At 42.5% G+C, this 20,739-nt stretch overlaps 1 protein-coding gene across 1 annotated transcript in view; it reads left to right on the forward strand.

The window, feature by feature from the left end:
• Positions 1-20,739, forward strand: part of GNAI2 (G protein subunit alpha i2) — a 165,583-nt gene that overhangs the window by 107,353 nt on the left and 37,491 nt on the right. Inside the window, exons 2-4 of the mRNA XM_077326018.1 lie at positions 2,878-2,920; positions 4,110-4,251; positions 15,919-16,079. Coding sequence (XP_077182133.1) covers positions 2,878-2,920; positions 4,110-4,251; positions 15,919-16,079 — 346 coding nt within the window. The remainder of the gene's footprint in view (positions 1-2,877; positions 2,921-4,109; positions 4,252-15,918; positions 16,080-20,739) is intronic.

Raw genomic sequence — 20,739 nt, forward strand, 5'->3', positions numbered from 1 at the left:
TAATGAACTCCGGAACTGCTTCTTGCTTGCTACATAGTTGTAGATGTATCCGATTTCTGCCCTTCCTCCTCCAGTGGTGACAGCTAGACTTTGTAAAAGAAGAGATACTGGAAAATAAGCTTTTGGGGCATACAAATATGCCATTACATTACGTCTGTAGGCATAAACTGCATAGATAAACACTTAGTCCTTTACTAAGGGACTTGTCATCAAGAGAATTTGAATAGGTAGCAGATTATAGAGATTAATATACATTTGGGCTCTTTGGCAAGGTGATTATTTTTGCAGCTTTATTGAGTAAATTGATAGATTCATAATGGAAGACAATCTCTTTATGCAGTTCATTTAACTTCTAGGGGCAAAGCCCATTGCAACCAGGAATACAACAAGTGCTAGGCCGCTGGGGTGGGAGTGTGTAGTGTAGTGGTACTCTTTGTGTGACCAGATGTTACCAGGGGAATTTTATGGTGATTGTGGTGGCATGAGTGTGATTTACACTCCATTACACTCAACAACATATACCCAGGGTGCATCAGAATTTTACAGCACATCATTTCTTCTAACAACAATTTTATTTTAGTCCCTTTTTTCACTTTTTTTTATTTCAAAGGACTTTCATGGCAAATACTGATTTTTATTTATCAGGCCAGGCTTCAGCCCCTATGTCTCTTGTTCAGTTGCTTGTTTACCATTTACAGGTAAAAGGTCTAAGTATTCCTTATTTAGATCTTCCTGCAGTTTCCACACTCGCAGGACCCTTGCTGATGGCTGCTTGCAAGCTTGTATTTTATTTACCATGTTTATTTTAGAATTGTTCATCTTGCTAGTGCTGTCCCACATGGTATCTTCTTTCTTTTGAAAAACATGGTTTTTGTCCCTTTCCAGTTTCTAGAGGTGGAGAAAAGCATTGCTTCACTTTCTTGCTGTAGTAAGTTCACTGAGTTGCTTTCTATGAGGCTTTGGTTCTTATCTATACCTGTGTGCTCAGACCCTGCTTTTCTGCAGCCTGTAATTCTGTTGAATGTGAGATATAGCTATTACAGTGCTGGGGCAGTCCTCCATGGAGTTGATCTTTCTGTTTGCTGTTGGCAAAAAAGGTCATGGGTGAATTTTCTGTGTTTTCCACAGAGTTTCCTTATCACATTTAGAATCATAGAATTGGAAGTGATCTCCTGGGTCACTAGTCCCAATCCCCTGCACTATGCAGGACATTCACAACCCTATCGCTCATCCACTGTCACCGGCCACCCACTTGAATCTTCACAGAATCAGCCTCTCCGTCAGATGGCTATCCAGACTCTTTTTTAAAATTTCCAAAGATGGAGAACCCACCACCTCCGGAGGAAGCCTGTTCCACTGAGAAACCGCTCTAACTGTCAGGAACTTCTTCCAAATGTTTAGACAGAATTTCTGTTGAATTAATTTCATCCCATTCATTCTGGTCCGTCCCTCTGGGACAAGAGAGAACAATTCTGCTCCATCCTCCATATGGCACCCTTTTAAATACTTGAAGATGGTTATCAGATCCCCTCTCAGTTGTCTCCTCTCCAGGCTAAACAGACCAAGCTCCCCCAGCCTTTCTTCATATGTCTTGGTCTCCAAACCCCTCACCATCTTTGTTGCCGTCCTCTAGACACGTTCCAGTTTGTCAACATCCCTCTTCAATTGGGGTGCCCAAAATTTCTTTTGAATTAATTTCATCCCATTGAATCTGGTCTGTCCCTCTCCTGATAATAGCCCCTCATATTGACATCATAAACCATGATCCAGAAATCCAAACCTTTCCGGACTACACCAGTGACGTAGCTAGTCATTTAATGTTCCTAGTTTGGAACATATGAAATCAGTGAGTAGGATTATGGTGAGATTTGGTATGCAAGATTATCACCTAGCTCTATCTTGTAAAATCTTTTAGTCTTGACTAAGGAACGGATGCCAGGAATTCAGATAAAACTAAAGTAGTAATAGTAGATTTGTGAGTGTGTTGATTTCTACCACAGATTTGAGACTCTCCTGATTTCTGGAGTTTGCCTCTTGGTGTACTTTTCTTTATTTTGGAAGTAGCTATAAAGTTTACTATCTGCGCGTCAAGTCTAGGGAAAGCAAAGTTAGTTTCTGTAATGCCCATCCCACACAGCTGAACTTCCTTTCCTAAAGAGTTAAACTGACCATCTTTTAAAAATAACATTATTTGTGGTTTTTCAAGACTTGAGTATGCTAATGACAGAATGGTTTTTGGAAGAAACCATTCCAAACCATTATGAAACCATTATGAAGAAACTTCATAAAGTTGCCATAAGTCATTATTGACTTGATGGCATGTAAAAGTGTGTTCATGGGCACACATTTGGACACACTGCTGGTTTCATGGGACAGGCTCTGATTGTAGGAGTTGTATTTCCTTTCCTTTTTCACACAGTTCCACCCATCCCTTTTGCGTGTGTGTGACAACTATCATGAATGCTGATTAAAATAAAGTCTGAAAGACTGCTAAACCTATTTGAAATTTGTGACTATAACCAGGATCGTTAAGTGAGTTTGAGCGTGCTAGTATTTGTAGCAATTATATGTAATGAGGAATAGTGTTGTAAGCACTATTGAGAGGAATGGAGCCAGGGCATGAAGGAACCTGGAGTCCAGCTCCTAATGCTAGTTCCTTATATGTTTGAACTAGGCTCAAGATATCGCTGTTTGATGTTAAGTGAGCTGGCTGGATTTTCAAATTTGAGGCTATTCTGCGTGCACTTGCTCATTTGGGTCAAGGGAGCTGTACTCTTGCCATATGCCTCTGTAGTTGACAGCTCTGTTAACTGTTCCATTATCTAGCAGAAAAGCCAGAGTCGAAACACATTTCTTACATCTTCTTCTTTTTTGTAGGTGCAGGAGAGTCTGGGAAGAGCACAATTGTAAAACAAATGAAGTAAGCATTCTTTTCTATATTTAAATATTGTAGTCCTTCGTTTCATATTCACAGTTTTATTGCATTGATTTTGCTTGTCTGGAAGAGCATGTATGGACTTAACTACTTCCTTCTGTGGAAATACTTTTTATGTTCAATTTCTTGACTTTTGTAGGTGGGCACATCTGTATTTATGGGATTTGTAAACTACCCTGCAGATAATCTTGACTAGCTCCTCCCTTTCTGTTCACTCATAAAGACTGGATGAGGGAACTTTCCTGAATAGTGACCAGATGGAAAGCAGGCTGCAGGAGCCATGTGGAGGAAGGAATTCCACTTCTTACTGCCTTTTTCTTTCCTTTACAAGAGACTGCCTCTGCCAATATTTCCTTTTCTACCTGACTTAAAGATGCAAAAATAAATTAAAATAAAATTGGGAGGTAACAAATCAAAGCCAACCCCCTCTTGACAAGCATCGAAGGATGGTTCTTGTCTTTTGTTCTGAATCCAAAGAATGTAAGCATCTCTCTTAGTCATGCTAGGGAAATGGAACCTCCAAATTGCATCATTTGGGCTGTGTAGAGAAATGAATATGGATAAGGCTCAACACAAAGCAACACACCAGGCTTTTGTAAAATATAGGTTCATGGGGCTGTTTTTTTTTTGTTTGTTTTTTGTTTGGTTTGGTTTTGCATTGCATAGTAACTTCTGAATCTGTCATGCAATGAGCCCTTTCATACAATCCACTTCCCCTAAAATCTCAGTATATTACTACTGCAGAAAATGATGTAGAAAAGCGATCACCAGAATCCTACTAGAGGCTTTTAGAATCCAAGGCTAAACAAGGTTCTAAAATAGGGCTTGGATCTGAGATTTACTATCTTGGAAGAAAAATTCTGGGTTATCCCGAATTCTGCCAGAGGATCCTTATTTGTTTCTGCGGTTTCTCAGACGGGTAGCTAACAATCCTAATGTTTAAGATTTCAGCATTTCAGCAGTGGAAAGCTTCTTCTCCTCCTCCTCCTCCTCCTCCTCCTCCTTCTTCTTGTTCTGGCATACTATACTGATAATATTAAAGGAGGACATCCCTAGTGGCTTTCTTTTAAAAAAATCTGTAAAAGGGAATGCAGCATGGATTTCATAACAGTTGCAGATGTTGGCATTATATTTGCAAGGTTGATATTCATTGTCTTCCTGTTTTCTACTCTAGAATTATCCATGAGGATGGATACTCGGAAGAGGAATGCCGACAGTATAAAGCGGTGGTTTACAGTAACACCATTCAGTCCATTATGGCTATTATCAAAGCAATGGGTAACTTGCAGATTGACTTTGGAGACTGTACTAGAGCGGTGAGTTTCCTTTCCTTCCTGCTGACTGATAGCCAGCTTTCCAGCTATGCTAGTAGGCATTAATGTTTCCATTAGTCAGGGGCTGGGGCTTTAGGCCTCATCCTATCCTGATTTCCTAACAGAAGCAGAATTATGCAGAAGAGTCTCATTGTAAAAATATGAGTTGCCTATTCTTTCTTTGCACTGTAGAATTTGCTTTTTGTAGAACGGAATTTGGGTTAATTTAAAATGTCTAATCTAGATTGGCAAGCCCCCTGTTTGGATGGGGGTGTTCCCTGCTGCCACTTGGAAAGGTGACTGTGGAAAATTAAAACTCAAAATTAATTTAAGATTAAATTAAAACAGCTGTGCCATCATTGCCCATGTGATGATGTCACTTGTGGGGAAAACCAAGAAATTCTAAGTAGAACTTCAGGAATTGTCAGAAATGTTATGGTAAAATCAAAGAGGGTTTGGCAATTCCTGGAGCTTCTGCCATCACTTCTGGGTGTCGTTATCACAGTTCCAGTGCCACCCCCACATAACCTATCCTCATTTCTCTTCTCCCCCCCGTTACCCAAATTGCGTGAACACGTGGCCTAAAACACGTATCTTTGAGCTTGTGGGGAATATTAGCCCAAATGCTGCGAGACATTATCATGCATGTGACATCATCACATGGGCAATGATGGCACAGCTGTTTTAATTTAATCTTAAATTAAATCATAAACTTAGCATTTATGGATCGAAATGCCTATATATACCAGGGTTGATTATACCAGTAGGAACTCAAGGCAAACACAGATGTAAATAGTAAAATAGTAATATAAGCTTTATTGAAAGGAAAATAAAAGACACACAAATAGCTAACACACCTACAAGCAGTTGTATAGAGAAGGAGGAGGAAGAGTAGAAGGCTTGATAGTTACCTGTCCAAGGAATGGAGGGTCAGAGGAAGAAGCACGAACCAGCGTGGGAGGTCCCGGGTTGGAAGACATTCAGAGTGGCTGTGTGAAGCCACAGTTTTTATAGGATTTTGGGGGCTACGTGACAAGGCTCAGGTAAGCATGTGCTGGAAGTTTCCAGGGTCCCCGGAGATTAGAACAATACCTGGCCAAGTGGGGGGGATGGCCATAAATGGATTTGGATAAAGGTATTAATGACTCTGAGGAAGAGAGCCATCAGGTCTAGCTGGCAGGATGTGGGGAAGAGATTTCCCATGGCAGTGTGAAAAACGTTGCAAGACAAAGGATTTTCCTAGGAGCCCTTAGGCAAACAGGAGGAAGCCAGTCTACTTGCTTAGAAATACAATGGGGGGGGGGGTGAGCTGATGCGAGCTTGAGTCCAAAGGCACATCTGGGTCAGGCAAAGGCTGTCATTCCAAACCTAAGGCAGAAATGGAGTCTGGCCTGGCTTGGCCGACCCTAGCAGTGTCGTCTTGGCTTTAGCTTAAGCCTAGACTATTGTGGGGTGCCATTGGTTATACAAGACAGTGTGCCTGTCAATGAGGCAGGGGGCCCTGCCACACCTTAACACCCCACCCCGGCAATCTTACTCCAGTCACTGTGCAGCAGCTGCTGTCATACAGCCCTTGGTTTGTAATCAAGCCTGAAACTCAAGGCAGGAACCCAAGCCCATTTCTTCTGCTGGATTTTCCTGGATTTGATTTTAGATTGAGTGTACATTCTAGGTTAATAAAAGTAGGGTTTGCTGATGCTGGGCCTACATTTTTTCCACCTTGAAAATGTGTAAGTTCCTGAAAGTTAAATTTAAATTAGGACTACCTGGCAAGTCACCAAGTAGTACAATCTTTAACCGCTTCTGTGGAGCGGATAAAATAAAGCAGTAAGGGCCCTGAGGGCGGGCCCTGTCCGGGATGAGGAAGGGTGCCCATTGACCCCTTCCCCTGGACTGACAAAGCGGAGGGCCCAATCAGGAGGTGTTTTGCGCCTCCCAATTGGGCCCTCCGCTTGTCAGTCCAGCCCCAAAGTGCCAATGCTGATTGGCTTCTTGCCCCAACACAGACCAGTTGGGAGGTGCAAAGCGCCTCCTAACCCACCCGACCCCCCACGAGGCCAAACCTTCGCCCCACGGTGGCCATTCCTCTGTTGGCCGCCGAGAGGGCAGGTAGGCCCGCAGCCCCCCGTAGCCTGGCCTGGGGAGGGGAAGGCTTCCCAGGTGTCACGGAGCACCATCACCGGCTCTCCGGGCTGGCGATCACGCTCCCCAGTGCCTGGAAAGGCCTTTCCCCTGGGTGGGAGGGGGAGGAAAAAGCCTTCCCAGGCGCGGGGGAGTGCTATCGCCGGCTCCTCGGTGCCTGGGAAGGCTTTAGCCTGGAGAGGTTGGGAGACAGCCCATCTCAGCCGCCCGGGAGCCCTATCGCTGCCTCAGAGAGGTGGTGATCGCACTCCCAGCTTCCTGGGAACGGCTTCAGCCTGAGGGGGGGAGTTCGGGGGGGCCAGCCCTTCCCAGCTGCCCGACCAGCGCTGCCAGAATGGTTGGGAATGGCTAGCGCCCACTGTATTTTTTTTACAGTGGACTTAATTACTAGTTTTAAATAATACAGGAGTAAGAGAATCTCTGCTCCTATACCATTCTTGACGTCCTGCCACTGCCCTTGTCACCATGACCACCACATGTATTACCATTCACATGAGATAGGCACTGCAGAAAACACAGCGACAGTGTATTCTCTACCCAGAAAATGTGAACTGAAGATCACAGTACTGTTTTCCGGGCTGCAGGTTAGGAGGAGCTGCATTTTGGATCTCTCCAAATTCTTGCATATGGGAAACTAGCATATCAGGGGAACCAATAGTCCTTGTCCTCCTTCACATTATAGCATTTTATATGAAGGGACTTTTGCAGTGGAAGATATTTGGTTATCTTTGGTTTTGGATCAGGCTCTAGCTAGAGCAGAGTCATGTAGATTCCTCTGGGTTTTAGAAAGTGATACATGTGAGGTATATTAATGGTTTTAATGGGTCTTTTCAATCTTTAAAAAATTACTCCACTGCTATATGTGTGATGCATTTCTATAGAAGTAGAGCTTGTGTGTAGGGAAAAGCACAACAAATATACGGGTTAGGGAAATGGTATTTCTCACTTTTTAAATGTGCTCCAGTCTACCCAACAGCATGAAGTAAATCTAATAGTTCCAGGGCCTTTCTGTGTGGTCTAAAGTGGGGTGATGGCACTTAACCGTGAATTGTAATTGAGAATAGTGGAAAGCAGCAGGGAGTCTTGTCATGGCAAGGGGAAAGATATGAAGCCAGTGCATGGAAAGCTGTTTTTTTTTATTATCTTTTAACTTGAACCACTTAATCAAAAGACAATGAATTATCAGAGCCCTTGTTATTTATTATGTTGTGCTCTCTGTTTCTGGGCGACTTCCTTGTCTTAAATTAATCTTCATTTAAACAGGCAAAAGCTGTTTATTGTGTGAATTTAGCTGTGTGTTCCAGGCAATTCCCCAGAGATTACTTAAAGTAAGAAATTCTGTAAAAACAATATGGAGGAAGTATGTGGTGACGCATTTTCTAAAGGGGTGTGTGCCCACATGCTGTAATGTTGCAGTTTTAAGAAAATAAAGGCATAGCAGATTGAAGCCAGCCTGTAACTAAGGCAACCAAATGGGTCATGACCAGCTAAGGAAGGAGGATTCAGCATGTGTTGACTGAGGTAAAGGAAAAGAAAAAAAGCTTGTTGAAGAGGTTATGCTCCCTGTAGATAAAAGAGAACTTTTGTATAGCTTGCCTGTATGGGTGGCTGCTACAAATAGTCGCTTTAAAACAATCCATAAATAAGAATATTTTGCTGAACCCCTATAAGCCTTGTGTGAAATCTGGCCACCCCGAGGCAGGGTTGGGTGTGGGTAGCAGGATACTATGGATGGCTGGTCAATGAAGGCTATTCACAAGACATTCTAGGATGGTGGGAAGACACCTCTGCAGAGAGAGGAGAATAATTGTACAAGTAGTGGAGGCTGTATTTTGCCTTTATGAATCCTTTTTTATTGCTTTATTTATTATTTATTTATGATCAGGCTCTTTTCAATCTACTGTTTTAAATACATATATCAACATGTAGGGACTTCCTTGCCTGTATCCATTGTGTTCTGGATTCTATGAATTTATGGGTGCTAGGGAAGCCCATGGTGAGGACTAATAATGCAGACTACATTGGAACACTTGGAGTCGCTTAAGTAGTGCATAGCAAGACTATGACATATGCAAATTACAATTTGGTAATGTTTAATGGAAGGAAGTGATGTATTCAGCTGTTGCTGTCCAATGTTATCTGGCTGCAGGGCACCTCTCTGAATCCCCACATGTTTCCCCCTGATGAGCAGCAATAGAGAGATAACCTCATCACTACTGCTAGGCTGAATTTTGGTATATGTGTGGGGAAGAAGTTTAAGGAATGGGAAGAATGTTTCACCTTTTCTGAGTAACACTAATCTGTTCACAGCTACTTTTCCCCTCAAGCTCCTAATTTGGTGCCATTAAAAAAGAACCAAAAACATGGTTTTCTTGTTGATTCTAATCAACATATAATTGCATATACAGTAAGAATTGAACTGAGGGCTATCTTGTGCCAAAAGATAAGCTACTCAAGGTGGCCAATGTTGTCATTCTGTTCTAGCTGCACATTCAGGTTGTGAATTTCCTAAAATGTGTCTATCTCTGCACACAGGACTGATATAGGGTGGGACTTGTTACCAATCACCAGACCTTTTGTATTCAGTCCTTTGTTTCGTATATCTCAAAAAACAAAACAAAATTTGTTCGGGACTTGGTATTAATCCTACTGCTAAGACAACAGTGAGGTGGAAGTGTGATTGTGGTAGCAACCCAGTGAAATATTAAATGTCTTAATATTTGCAAGTCTGAGTTGAACTGGCAAATAGAGCTTTTAAGTTTTAGTGGCAGGGAAGCATATGCTTATCAGAAGGGCTCCAAGAGAGGATAACTGGAGCTAATTTGATGATGATTTAAACTCAGAGTTGAATATACACATTTATGCAAGGTTCTACTGGGTCAGTTTCTGTTGGTGTAGAAATATGTGAATGTTGCATTTACTTTCTTGATCTGGCTGTATATCTGATTAATCATAGAATCATAGAATAATGGAAGGGACCACATGAGTCATCTAGTCCAACCCCTTGCACTATGCAGGGCATTTACATCCCAATCGCTCATCTACTGTAACCTGCCACCCATTTGCCTTCACAGAATCAGCCTCTCCGTCATATGGCTATCTAGCCTCTGTTTAAAAATTTCCAAAGATGGAGAACCCACCACCACCCAAGGAAGCCTGTTCCACTGAGAAACTGCTCTAACTGTGAGGAACTTCTTCCGGATGTTTAGATGGAATTTCTTTTGAATTAATTTCATCCCATTGGGTTCTGGTCTGTCCCTCTGGGGCAAGAGAGAACAATTCTGCTCCATCCTCCATATGGCACCCTTTTAAATACTTGAAGATGATTATCAGGTCCCTTCTCAGTCGTCTCCTCTCTAGGCTAAACAGACCAAGCTCCCACAACCTTTCTTCATATGTCTTGGTCTCCAAACCCCTCACCATCTTTGTTGCCGTCCTCTAGACACATTCCAGTTTGTCTACATCCCTCTTCAATTGGGGTGCCCCAAACTGAACACAGTACTCCAAGTGAGGCCGGACCACAGCAGAGTAAAGCGGTACCATCACTTCCCGTGATCTGGACACGATACTCTGTTTGATACAGCCCTAAATCCCATTTGCCTTTTTAGCCACTGAGTCCCACCGCTGACTCATGTTCAATGTATGGTCTACTAAGACTCCTAGATCCTTTTTGCACATGCTACTGCCAAGACAAGTCTCCCCCATCCTATATTGGTGTATTTGGTTTTTCCTACCTAAATGCAGAACATTTGTCCCTATTGAACTTCATTTTATTCAGTTTAGCCCACTTCTTGAGCCTATCAAGATCATCCTGTATTCTGTTGCTGTCTTCAGTTGTGTTTGCTAGTATTGTCTGCAAATTTAATAAGTATCCCTTCTAATCCCTCATCCAAATCATTTATAAATATATGTTGAACAGCACAGGCCCCAGGACAGATCCTTGCGGTACTCCACTTGCCACACTTTTCCAAGAAGATGCTGAACCATTAACAAGTACCCTCTGGGTATGAATTGTCAACCAGTTATTGATCCACCTGACAGAATTGGGATCCATACCGCATTTTACCATATCATGTGGAACCTTATCAAAAGCTTTGCTGAAATCCAGATAAACTATGTCCATGGCATTCCCCTGATCCAGCAAGGTAGTCACTTTCTCGAAAAAAGAGATAAGGTTGGTCTGACATGACTTGTTCTGCAAAACCCATGCTGATTCTTAGAAATCACAGCTCTCAGTTCCATCTGCTCAAGGACCGAGTGTTTGATTATTTGTTCCAAAATTTTGCCAGCTACAGATGTCAACCTGACGGGTCGATAATTACCCGGATCCTCCTTTTCCCCTTTCTTGAAGATGGGGACAATTTGCCTCCAATTGCCTGGCACCTCACTTGTTCTCCAAGAAGTGTCAAAAATAATGGACAGACATCTGCAAGTTTTTTTAGTACCCTTGGATGCAGTTCATCTGGCCCAGAAGACTTTGTTTCATTTAAAGAAACTAGGTGTTTGTGGACTGTTCCAACAGTGATCCTAGGCCACCATTTCCGTCCCCCGTATTGTGTTACATTTTTGCCACATTGATCACTATTTCCCTCACAAGAGAAGACTGAGGAGAAATAGGAGTTAAGCAGTTCAGCCCTCTCTTCATCATCTGTTATAATTTCACTTTCTTGTCCTCACAGGGGTCCTATGGTGTCCCTATTCTTTTTCTTGCTTGAAATATAACTAAAGAAGCCTTTTTTGTTATGTTTAGCATTTCTTGCTAGCCTAAGCTCATATTGAGCTTTAGCTTTTCTAACACTCCCCCTACAATTATTGATTATTTGTTTATACTCATCCTTGGTAATGAGGCCTTCCTTCCATTTCCTAAATGACTTTTTTTAATTCCTCAAATCATTTGTCAACTGCTTATGGAACCAACTTGGCTTCCTTAGGCTCTTTCCATCTTTTCTTCTCAAGGGAATTGTTTGTGATCAAGCCTTCAGTATTTCACTTTTAAGAAACTCCCAGCCCTCTTGGACTCCCATCTCTTTAAGTCTTTCTGACCACGGGGCTCTACACAACATACCTTTATGTCTGTGAAAATCAGCTTTCCTGAAGTCCAGTCTATACGTACGGCTACGTAAAGGTTTTCTCTTTCCCACGATTGAAAATTCCATAAGCACATGGTCACTGCTACCAAGTGTGCCCACTACTTCCACCTCATCTACCAGTTCTTCCCTATTGATGAGAATCAAATCTAAAATAGCAGACCCCCTGGTTCCCCTCTCTACTTTCTGGGAAATGAAGCTTTCGGCAAGATAAGTTAAGAATTTAATGGAGTTTGCATTTTTAGCAGAGTTGGTCTTCCAACAGATATCCGGGTAATTGAAGTCACCCATGACCACTGTTTTCCCCTTTTTTGAGAATTGTGTAATTTGGTCTAGCAGTATCTCATTTAAATCCTCTGACTGGCTTGGTGGTCTATAGCAGACACCCACAATAATACCACTCTCATTTTTTACTCCTTTTATATTTACCCAAATACACTCAATTGAACTTTCATGCTTGGGTACCTGTATTTCTTCAGAAGTATAAAGATTCCTAACATATATTGCTACACCTCCCCCCTTCTTTTCTTGCCTGTCCCTTCTGAATAGATTGTACCCCTCAATTTTAGTATTCTAATTGTATTATCCCACCAAGTTTCTGTGATTCCTATTAGGTCATAGCCTCCTTCCTCTATTACAACTACATTCCTTCTGCTTGTTTCCCATACTCTGTGCATTAGTATAGAGACATCGTAGTCTATAATATGTGTGCGTCATACTTTTGTTTTTTGAACTTCCTTGTAAGCTAGTAGTTCCCTGCTTATGTAACATTCCCTTTAGATTTGAGATCTTCTCAAGTTCAGATATTGCCATCACACCAAGTTCTGAATTTACGTCTCGCTCCCCTTTTGTGTCTAGTTTAAAGCCCTCTTCACCAGGTGTGCAAGGGTTCTCCCAAAAATACTTTTTCCATCCGTTGTGAGGTGCACACCGTCTCCTGATAATAGCCCCTCATACCGACATCGTTGACCATGATCCAGAAATCCAAATTGTTCTCGTGAACACCATTGACGTAGCCAGTCATATACTTGCATATTTTTTTCTCTCTCTTCCTATGCCTCAGCCACTCACAGGGAGGACTGATGAAAACACAACCTGCGCTCCCAGGTCCTTTACCTTTTCCCCCAGATCCATAAAGTCTTTAAAAATATTTTCCATGTTCTGCTGGGCAGTATTATTTGTTCCTACATGGATGAGAAGTAAGGGGTAATGATCTGTAGGCTTGATGAGCCTGTCTAACCGTTGTGTCACATCCTTGATGCGTGCACCTGGTAGGCAGCAGACCTCTCCAGACAACAAGTCTGGTCTACACACTTGGGCCTCTACACCTCTTAGCAAGGAATCCCCAATTACCAGTACCCGTTTCTTCATACTCCTGGGAGCAGAACTAAAACTCTTTCTTGTGGGGGACTGTGAAGTGTTTCCTGAGCTTCGTGGGGTCGGTGGGGGAGAAGACCTTGCCTGGAGAAGGCCATGGGAAAAGTTAGTTTGCTGTGTGGCTGATTCAACAAATGACCAACTTCCTATGGGATTTAAAACAAGAAACAAAATACTTAAATAGGAACCTCATGTAAGTGGTCATCAACATATTCTACACTGTTGTGATTTCATGATAGCCACCAGTCTCTTCTGATTTGGCTCTATATTGCCTTAATGTTGTATATTCAGACTACACTGATTATGTTGTTACCTTGTATTGAGACAGGTGTCCTACAATCCTGGTCCAAATATTGGATTAGGACCAGAGAGACTCAGCTTCAAATCCCCTCTTGTCCCAGAAGTTCATTAAGTTACTTTTGGTCTTTCACTGCTGAGTCAACATATCTCACAGAGTTGTTGCAGAAATAAAATTGAGGATGAAAGAAATTGGTGCAACATCCTGAGCTCCTTGGTGATGGCGGAGAAACAATTTAATAAACATTAATAATAAATAAAGCAGTCTGATTTTTATGAGGCAGTTATATTTATTTTTTTTCAATTCGTTTCTTCTTCCATGGGCTTTTAAGGCATTACATAATTTAAACAATATACCATATATACTTGCATATAAGCCAAGTTTTCCAGCACAGTTTTTGGCATTTAAAAGACCTCCTTGGTTTATATTCGGGTAATTGATTAACAGCCTGCCCCCAGCCAGCCAATCGCAGCATTGCATATGCAACTTGAGCTCTTTGCAAGTGAGCTAGTGGCCTCCAGTTAACCCTTGCCTTGAGCTAGTGGCCTCCAGTTAACCTTTGCCTTCTGCAAAGATCTTAAAAACTAAGCTCTTCGCAAGTTACCTAATTGCTTCCAGCTAACCATTGCCTTCTGCAAATATCTTGAAAACTTACTCTGGCAGCTTGTAGGACATCAATGGTTTGACTGAGGGATTCTGATATTTTCCCCCTTCTTTTCCTAATCACTTCTTCCAAACTATTCTTTTGTTTTCTAGGGATGGGTTGGGGTGGGTTTTGGGGGTGTTCTGGGATTTACTGTTTTTTCAGTGTTCCTTCTTTTATCTGAGGGGCAGCACTGTTTGCCTTTTCTTGGGTTTGTTTTTTCTTTTAGAAGTTGCTTTTTACAGTTCTTTCAGTTTTCAGTTTTACAGTTCTTTCTTTCAGTGTTTTGTTCTGGGGGGCACTGTAGCCCCCAGTTTGGTAGCTGTTGTACTAGTTGTAGTAGGTTGCCAACTTTGGGTACTATTGTTCTGTTCTGGTTTGCTGGCCTGGGGGGCACTGTTTGCTTCTCCTACCTGAGCTGTTCTAAAAGAGCAGTTCTGTCAGTGTTCTTTCAGGGTGTCTGGCATCAAGAGAGGAAGGGAAGACGACTGTAAGCCACTTTGAGACTCCTTTGGTTAGTGAAAAGTGGGGTACAAAAACCAGCAGCTTGACTTTTCTGTATTTGTGGTGAGGTGGGGAGGCTGGATGGGAGAGCCTGTGATGATGGAGCATGGATTAAGCATTTAGACCACCCTGTAAATTTACCAGTAGCCTGCTGCATTTCCTACCCACGGCTTATATCCAATAAATTTGCCCAGATTTTGTGGTAAAATTAAGTGCCTCGGCTTATATGCTGGTCGGTTTATATGTGAGTTTATACGGTAATCAATTAAAGAATTGTTTAGTCAAATTTATTTGCAGTGTTTTTGTGTCCTGCCTTTTAACAAACACTGTCCCCCTAAAAGATACTGGTAGAATAATTAAGAGCAATTTCAAATTATCCAGCCTTCACTGTGCTAGCAAGGCAGTGTCATTCTTGGCAAATGGACTTTATCATCATCATCATCATCTAGATATCTAGCCCGCCACTCCCTAAAAGGTTTGTGGCGGGTTACAGAGGTACATAAAATCTCCAATAAAATTACCCCTAAACCCCTTATAAAATGCACATCAATCCATACAAATCCATACAAGACCAAGATATAGCGATTGAAAAAACACAACCAACTCCACCCCCCCCCCAACCATCACCCTGAATGTGGATTGGGGATTAATCTCAGTCCGTCACGAGTAACCCATATAATGTAATGCAAATAGGATAATTAGTTCTATGGTATCCCCTTTACTGTGTGTAGATGAGAAAGCTGGAAAATGAAGAAAGCTGACAGGAAGAAAACTGATTCATATGAAATGTAGTGTTGGAGGAGTGTTTCAGATACTATGGACCATCCAGTGGACAAATAAGTGGGTTCTAGATCAACTCAAACCTGAATTCTCCCTAGAAACCTAAATGACTAAATTGAGACTAATGTGATCACAACATGAAGACACAACTCACCAAAAAAAGACAGTAATGCTAGGGAGGGTTGTAGGCAGTAGGAGAAACAGAAGACCCAACATGAGTTGGATTGACTCAGTAAATGGAAGCCATGAGCTTCAGTTTGCAAGACCTGAGCAAGGCTGGTAAAGATAGGAAATTTTGGAGGTTATTAATGCATAGAGTCACCATAAGCAGGAAATTACTTGATGGCACATGCATACCAATTCTCTCTTTCTATGAAATTAAATCAACTCTTTCAAATTAACTCATGGCACTGCATTCTGTGAACTATTTCTTAGAGTTCATCAAGGCTATTCAAACAAAGGTCTATTGTAATTGTTTATGTATTAACCATGAATTTGCTTTCCTGATGTTGGCTTTGCTTAGTACTATTAAATCAATAGACTAAGAACTGCTTTCTTTGTAGCAACATGCTGAAGGGGTTACTGCTTTGCACATAGGGAGTGTTTTGCTCCATTGTTCACCAAAGTATATTTGTTTCCCCTGGGATGAACTCTGGTGTCATACATCTACACATCTAAAAGGAGAGGTGAGGCAGTGTGGGAAGTGTGATTTAAAGCACAGGATGGTGCCAAGTTCTTCCCTTGCCTACTCATGAGCAATGCATGAAGTTTCGTGTTATACACAGATAAGGCATAAGCTATTGTGTGGCCTTAAATGACTTTTTTCCTGTCCCTTGCAGGATGATGCTCGCCAGTTGTTTGCACTCTCTTGCACTGCAGAGGAACAGGGAATCATGCCAGAAGACCTGGCCAACGTAATCCGGAGGCTGTGGGCAGATAGTGGAGTCCAGGCCTGCTTTAATCGTTCTCGAGAGTACCAGCTGAACGACTCTGCTGCATAGTGAGTCCTTTCACTCTTTTTGTCCACCAAATTCTGACTCTTTATTTAGCAGCAATGCTTCAGGAGCAAGATATGTTCACACCTAAGTCCAATGGCAACTTTTTAACAATTGCTCTCCAGCTCTCCAGACTTCTGTAGTATCAAAGCTGTGGCAGTGCTTGTGTCAGGGTCAGTCCCCTGCTCTCTGCCATGTCTATACCAAGTGAGCCAGAGAGACTCTATCTTTGTGTGTGTGTAACTTCTATTGCTTTAACCATGTAACCATTATGCTTATGACTCTGTAGCATTCCTTTTGATCCTCTATCCTCCCTTTGATGGCCCTGAACTTTTCACACTGCATGTTCTCCCTGGTGTGATACTTTGTTACCAGTGACCCTTTAAACATCTTATCTGCAACTTGAGGCACCGACCAAGGACATGCCAACAGAGACACTTTGGCAGGACGCCCAGGATGGCACCTGGGCGGGGGGTGGCACCCCTCCCCTGGGAACGGGTCTGGTTTAGGCAGGAGAATTGTATCGATCACTGCTTGCTTTATCGATATCGAACAGTCTTGACTTCAGATGTTTGAGTATTGAGATCTACTTCCAATTAAAGCTTCCTTTCTATAGAAGCCTTGTTGTGAGTTTTGTCTGCCTCTGACAGCTTGCTAGAATGAGCATAAAATGTTTTTTGAAACTGCCTGGTAAGGAGCAAGCTACACCTGTCATAGCATCACATCCTAGCGTGTGAGACTGCCCTAATCACATATAATGGAAGGAAGGGTGAAGACTGTGACTTAAAAGCACACAAGGCTTCTGCTGCACTTTCCCCCATCTGCTTCCCTTCCCAGCCAGTTTGTATGCATTGGCCATTTTCCTCCAGGTGGGCTCCTATACTAGAAGTGACCCTGCCAGCAAGGAGGGTAAAAGGTAGGAGAGCAGCAAGTATGGGCAGGATTTATATCCCTTGCTCATGCAATGCTCAGTTGCAGTTGTGCCTCTCATCTGCTATGGGATTGTGGCATTTAAAGATGTAGAATTACTGCTGTTAAGTGTAGTTGGTTCTCATTTTCATGCAGTTTATATGAATATCTTGGCTGTATGCTAAAGCATACATTTTTCACAGCAAAATATAGCTTGATAATTTTTGTGTTATGGGCTATGTTAGCTTTGCATTGTGATGGCAACCCAGTAGCTTACCTCTCACTGGGTCTTCCATTTTAAAAAATTGAGAAGGTATTGGTAATATGATCCAGGCAGCAAGCCTGTTTTCGTTCTTGTTGATTGGGGGTATGCGTGAAGCGGAGGCAGGGGTAATGCATTTGGTTACATGGAGGATCTAAGCCAAGGGATGGTGAATGCCATTAAAATGCTAGTAATTGAGTTAAATGGGAAATCCTTCAGAACATTCCAGGTTTGGAGCTCATGATCTGTCCCTCCGCAGCTCCTCTGGGCAAAAAAATAGAATAATAATTGTAGTTTACTTATCTATTCTCCCAACAATCCTTTCTGCCATGCCATTTGGAATGCTATGCCACATCTATTAATCATGAGCAGAAGACTCCTTTTGTGAAGTTCAAAAAGCTGAAGTGTGCTTTTTGAAATGCTAATTTCTCTTATAAAAGCTTTTTGGAGACATGCAGGTGGTGTTTGTGAAAGTTAATCTCATCCTCCTGGATAGGTGCTGCATTTTACATTACTTGCGCAGAAATTTCCCTCAGTTAAAACCGTGCAGAATCCATCTTATAGGATCATAGTTTCCTGTCTTTGATATTAATCCTGTGAGGGAAGGGAGGTGTTGCTCTTCCTGTTGGAAGTCTCATTTAGACATTTGTCTAAGATTTGCTGGAGGAGTGTGCAGATAGACCAGTGTGCATTCATACATCACATGATGGGCTATGGCAATCTTGAGGGCTTTCTTTCCCTTTCTGGAGAAACAAGCCTTTGCTTTTCACAGTGCAACTGAGTCAATTCTGTAGCTGCTAAAGAGACGTGGCTCTTAAAATAAACCCTTTTAAAATCTGAAAGGCAGCTAACCACTTCAGTACTGGGAACTGCTATAGCAGTAGCAGCAGTAAAGTTTCATCTATCGTTCCTGTTGGCCTCTGTACTTGTGTATAATTGCTTTCAGCCTATCCATGGTATCTTTGTATATTTCCTCTGCTTCACAATTGGTGTGCAGAAGAATTTAGGTCCATTTAACAGATTACACAGCAAATACTCCTTGGAGGAGAGGAAATCTTGGATTCTACAGGAAGCTACAGTCAACCACAATTTTTTCCCACATATATAAATATGATTGTATGTCCCACTCTCATGCTTTAGAAGTTGCTCCAGGCACTCCAGGCTCAGAATTGGCAGCTAGGTGGCTAAATGTTTTGGTCTTAGAAGATCACAAATGGGTAGCCACAAAGATTTATGGGGTAAATTCTCCTTTCTCCCACTATTTCCTTCTTTCCCATTCTTGAAAGGCCTGAAAGTCTCCCGCCTTTTCCTGTCCCCTCGTCTTCTCATCCATTAGCCACCCTATCTTTATCTTCTTCCCGTCTTCCATTGTTCATCTTAGTGTACCCCTGGTGCCCTCTTCCTAGAAAAAAACTATTGCCCAGTTGTGCCAAGGCAATGTCAGTTGCACAGTGGGGAACCTGCAAGGACTTGCAAAGGGGGGTACCCATTTCCCCCTGTCTTGGCTTCTCCATGCTATTTCCTCCATTCTTCACACAACTCCCATATCCTCACCTTTGTTCTCTCCTTCATACCTACTAACCAATTATCTGTCTCCCCCATCTTCAGCTGTATTTAGTGTTTCTTTACTTTTTTTACAGCCCACTTTTCTTCACAATGGAGACACAAAGCAACTTACTTAAGTGTCATCTTCTCCATTTTATCTGTAGTACAACTCTGCGAGCAGGGGTAAACTGGGAGTGAACAATTTTGAGAAAGGGCCCCTCCTCCAGCCTGACCTCCCAGGCCCCAAAGGAAGAGCGAAGAGGAAGATGCTGTCTGCCTGACCCTGCCTCTTCCTCCCAAAGAGGAAATGGAAGGAGGGAAGAAGAGGCAGCAGGCCTAGCCAAGTGGACAGGTGCTGCTTCCCTCACCTCACGCAGACCAGGCACCGCTCCCCTCATCTCATGTGAGGTGGATGCTGCAAGGGTTTAGGCTGGGCTGAGCAGGGACCTTGTGTGTAGCTTAGCCAGACTGAGTGCCACTGCCTCTCTTTTCTCAATTTACGTGGGGTTCAAATGGGCATCATAATCCTCTTGCCTCATGCAGGGCTTAACCAGGCTCCACTATCTGCCTCACTGCACTTTGTCTGTATAATCCTCTGACTTCCTTCTCTCCCTCCCCCCAGCCCCCCACACCTAGTCTACCTAGGAAGGATATCATGTTGTCACATATTGGGAATCTTATTTACAATGTGCTGGTGGCAAATTAAAATCGTGCAAAAAAAGCCTGCGGCTTCCTTGCCTGTTGCTCAAATCTCCTGGCTTGGTCTCCTCCACAATTTCTCCCCCCCCCCCAAACAGCTGTTTTGTAATGCATATTAGAAGAAGTTTTTCAAGCATAACTTCAAAGAAGGACTTCTGTTGGCATTGCTGTCTGGTGTCTGTGCTGGCCAAGCAGGCTGTAGCCAGGCTACTGATGTCCTGCTCGCAAGACTGGTCTATAGAACAAGAGTGTATGAAGGCATTGTGTGCTCCATTTCACTACCAGTGGCGAGTTTGTTTAAGGAATTAAGGAATGGCTTGTTGGCACAGTTACCTGGCAAGATGACAAACAGCTTTCAAGACTTCCTTCTGTGTTGAATCCCAGTTCTGCTTTTCCTAATGAGAGCAAGGGGTTGTCATACTGAAACTCTCTTCGACGATCTCCTGTGACTGCATGCATTATGACTGTCCCCATGAGAGTGACCTGGCCCATTCTTTCAGGAACAAAGTTCATCTGCATAGTTTCCATGGGATTGTTGAGGTTGTATGTAATATGTGGAGGCATGCTTCCTTTTTAAAAAGTTGTGGCTTCAGACTAGCAAAGAGGGAAAAAATGCTTCACTGGTAACTCTGATTGATTTTTTTGGCTTTGTTATGGACTTGTTTTCATTCTTCTGTGCAATTTGATACGGGTAAATAATTTTTTTTGCATTGTCTCCCATTTGGCATATACCACAGCTGTCTGTGAAACAGTGTCTCAGATTTCCATTTTCTGGTATATAAAAGCATAAGATCTTAAAATGCACATGCACCAACAAATGAAGAATGAAGAGAACCATCCAAGCTTCCAGGACAATATATGCTTTAATAAGATGAGAGTCCTGTTTTGAAATGTGCCCACACAAACACATTAACCCATTAAGAGGAGCGGCCATCAGTATCATAGTGGCTGCTTCCCATGTTAAGTTCTTCTAAAGTTTGCTTGATAAACTCAGTTGGGCAAACCATGATATCCCCAATGCAGTGATACTGTCTTCAAGATATTTCCTGTTAACAGTTGAAGAGTGCTTCAAAAGTGCACCTGGAGAAGTGCATGCCATGAGAAGCTAACATCTGACACATTTTTAAAAAATAGCAAGCCACCTCACCGTGTAATGGAAGGTTCCCACTTATTTGTGCAGACTGAGAGGACAGATCCAGCTGATATCAGCATACAGGAACCTAAAAAGGGAACTTTGGTTTTGTTTGGTT

The sequence above is a fragment of the Paroedura picta genome, chromosome 3 (assembly GCF_049243985.1).
Source record: "Paroedura picta isolate Pp20150507F chromosome 3, Ppicta_v3.0, whole genome shotgun sequence".
NCBI classification, from domain to species: domain Eukaryota; kingdom Metazoa; phylum Chordata; class Lepidosauria; order Squamata; family Gekkonidae; genus Paroedura; species Paroedura picta.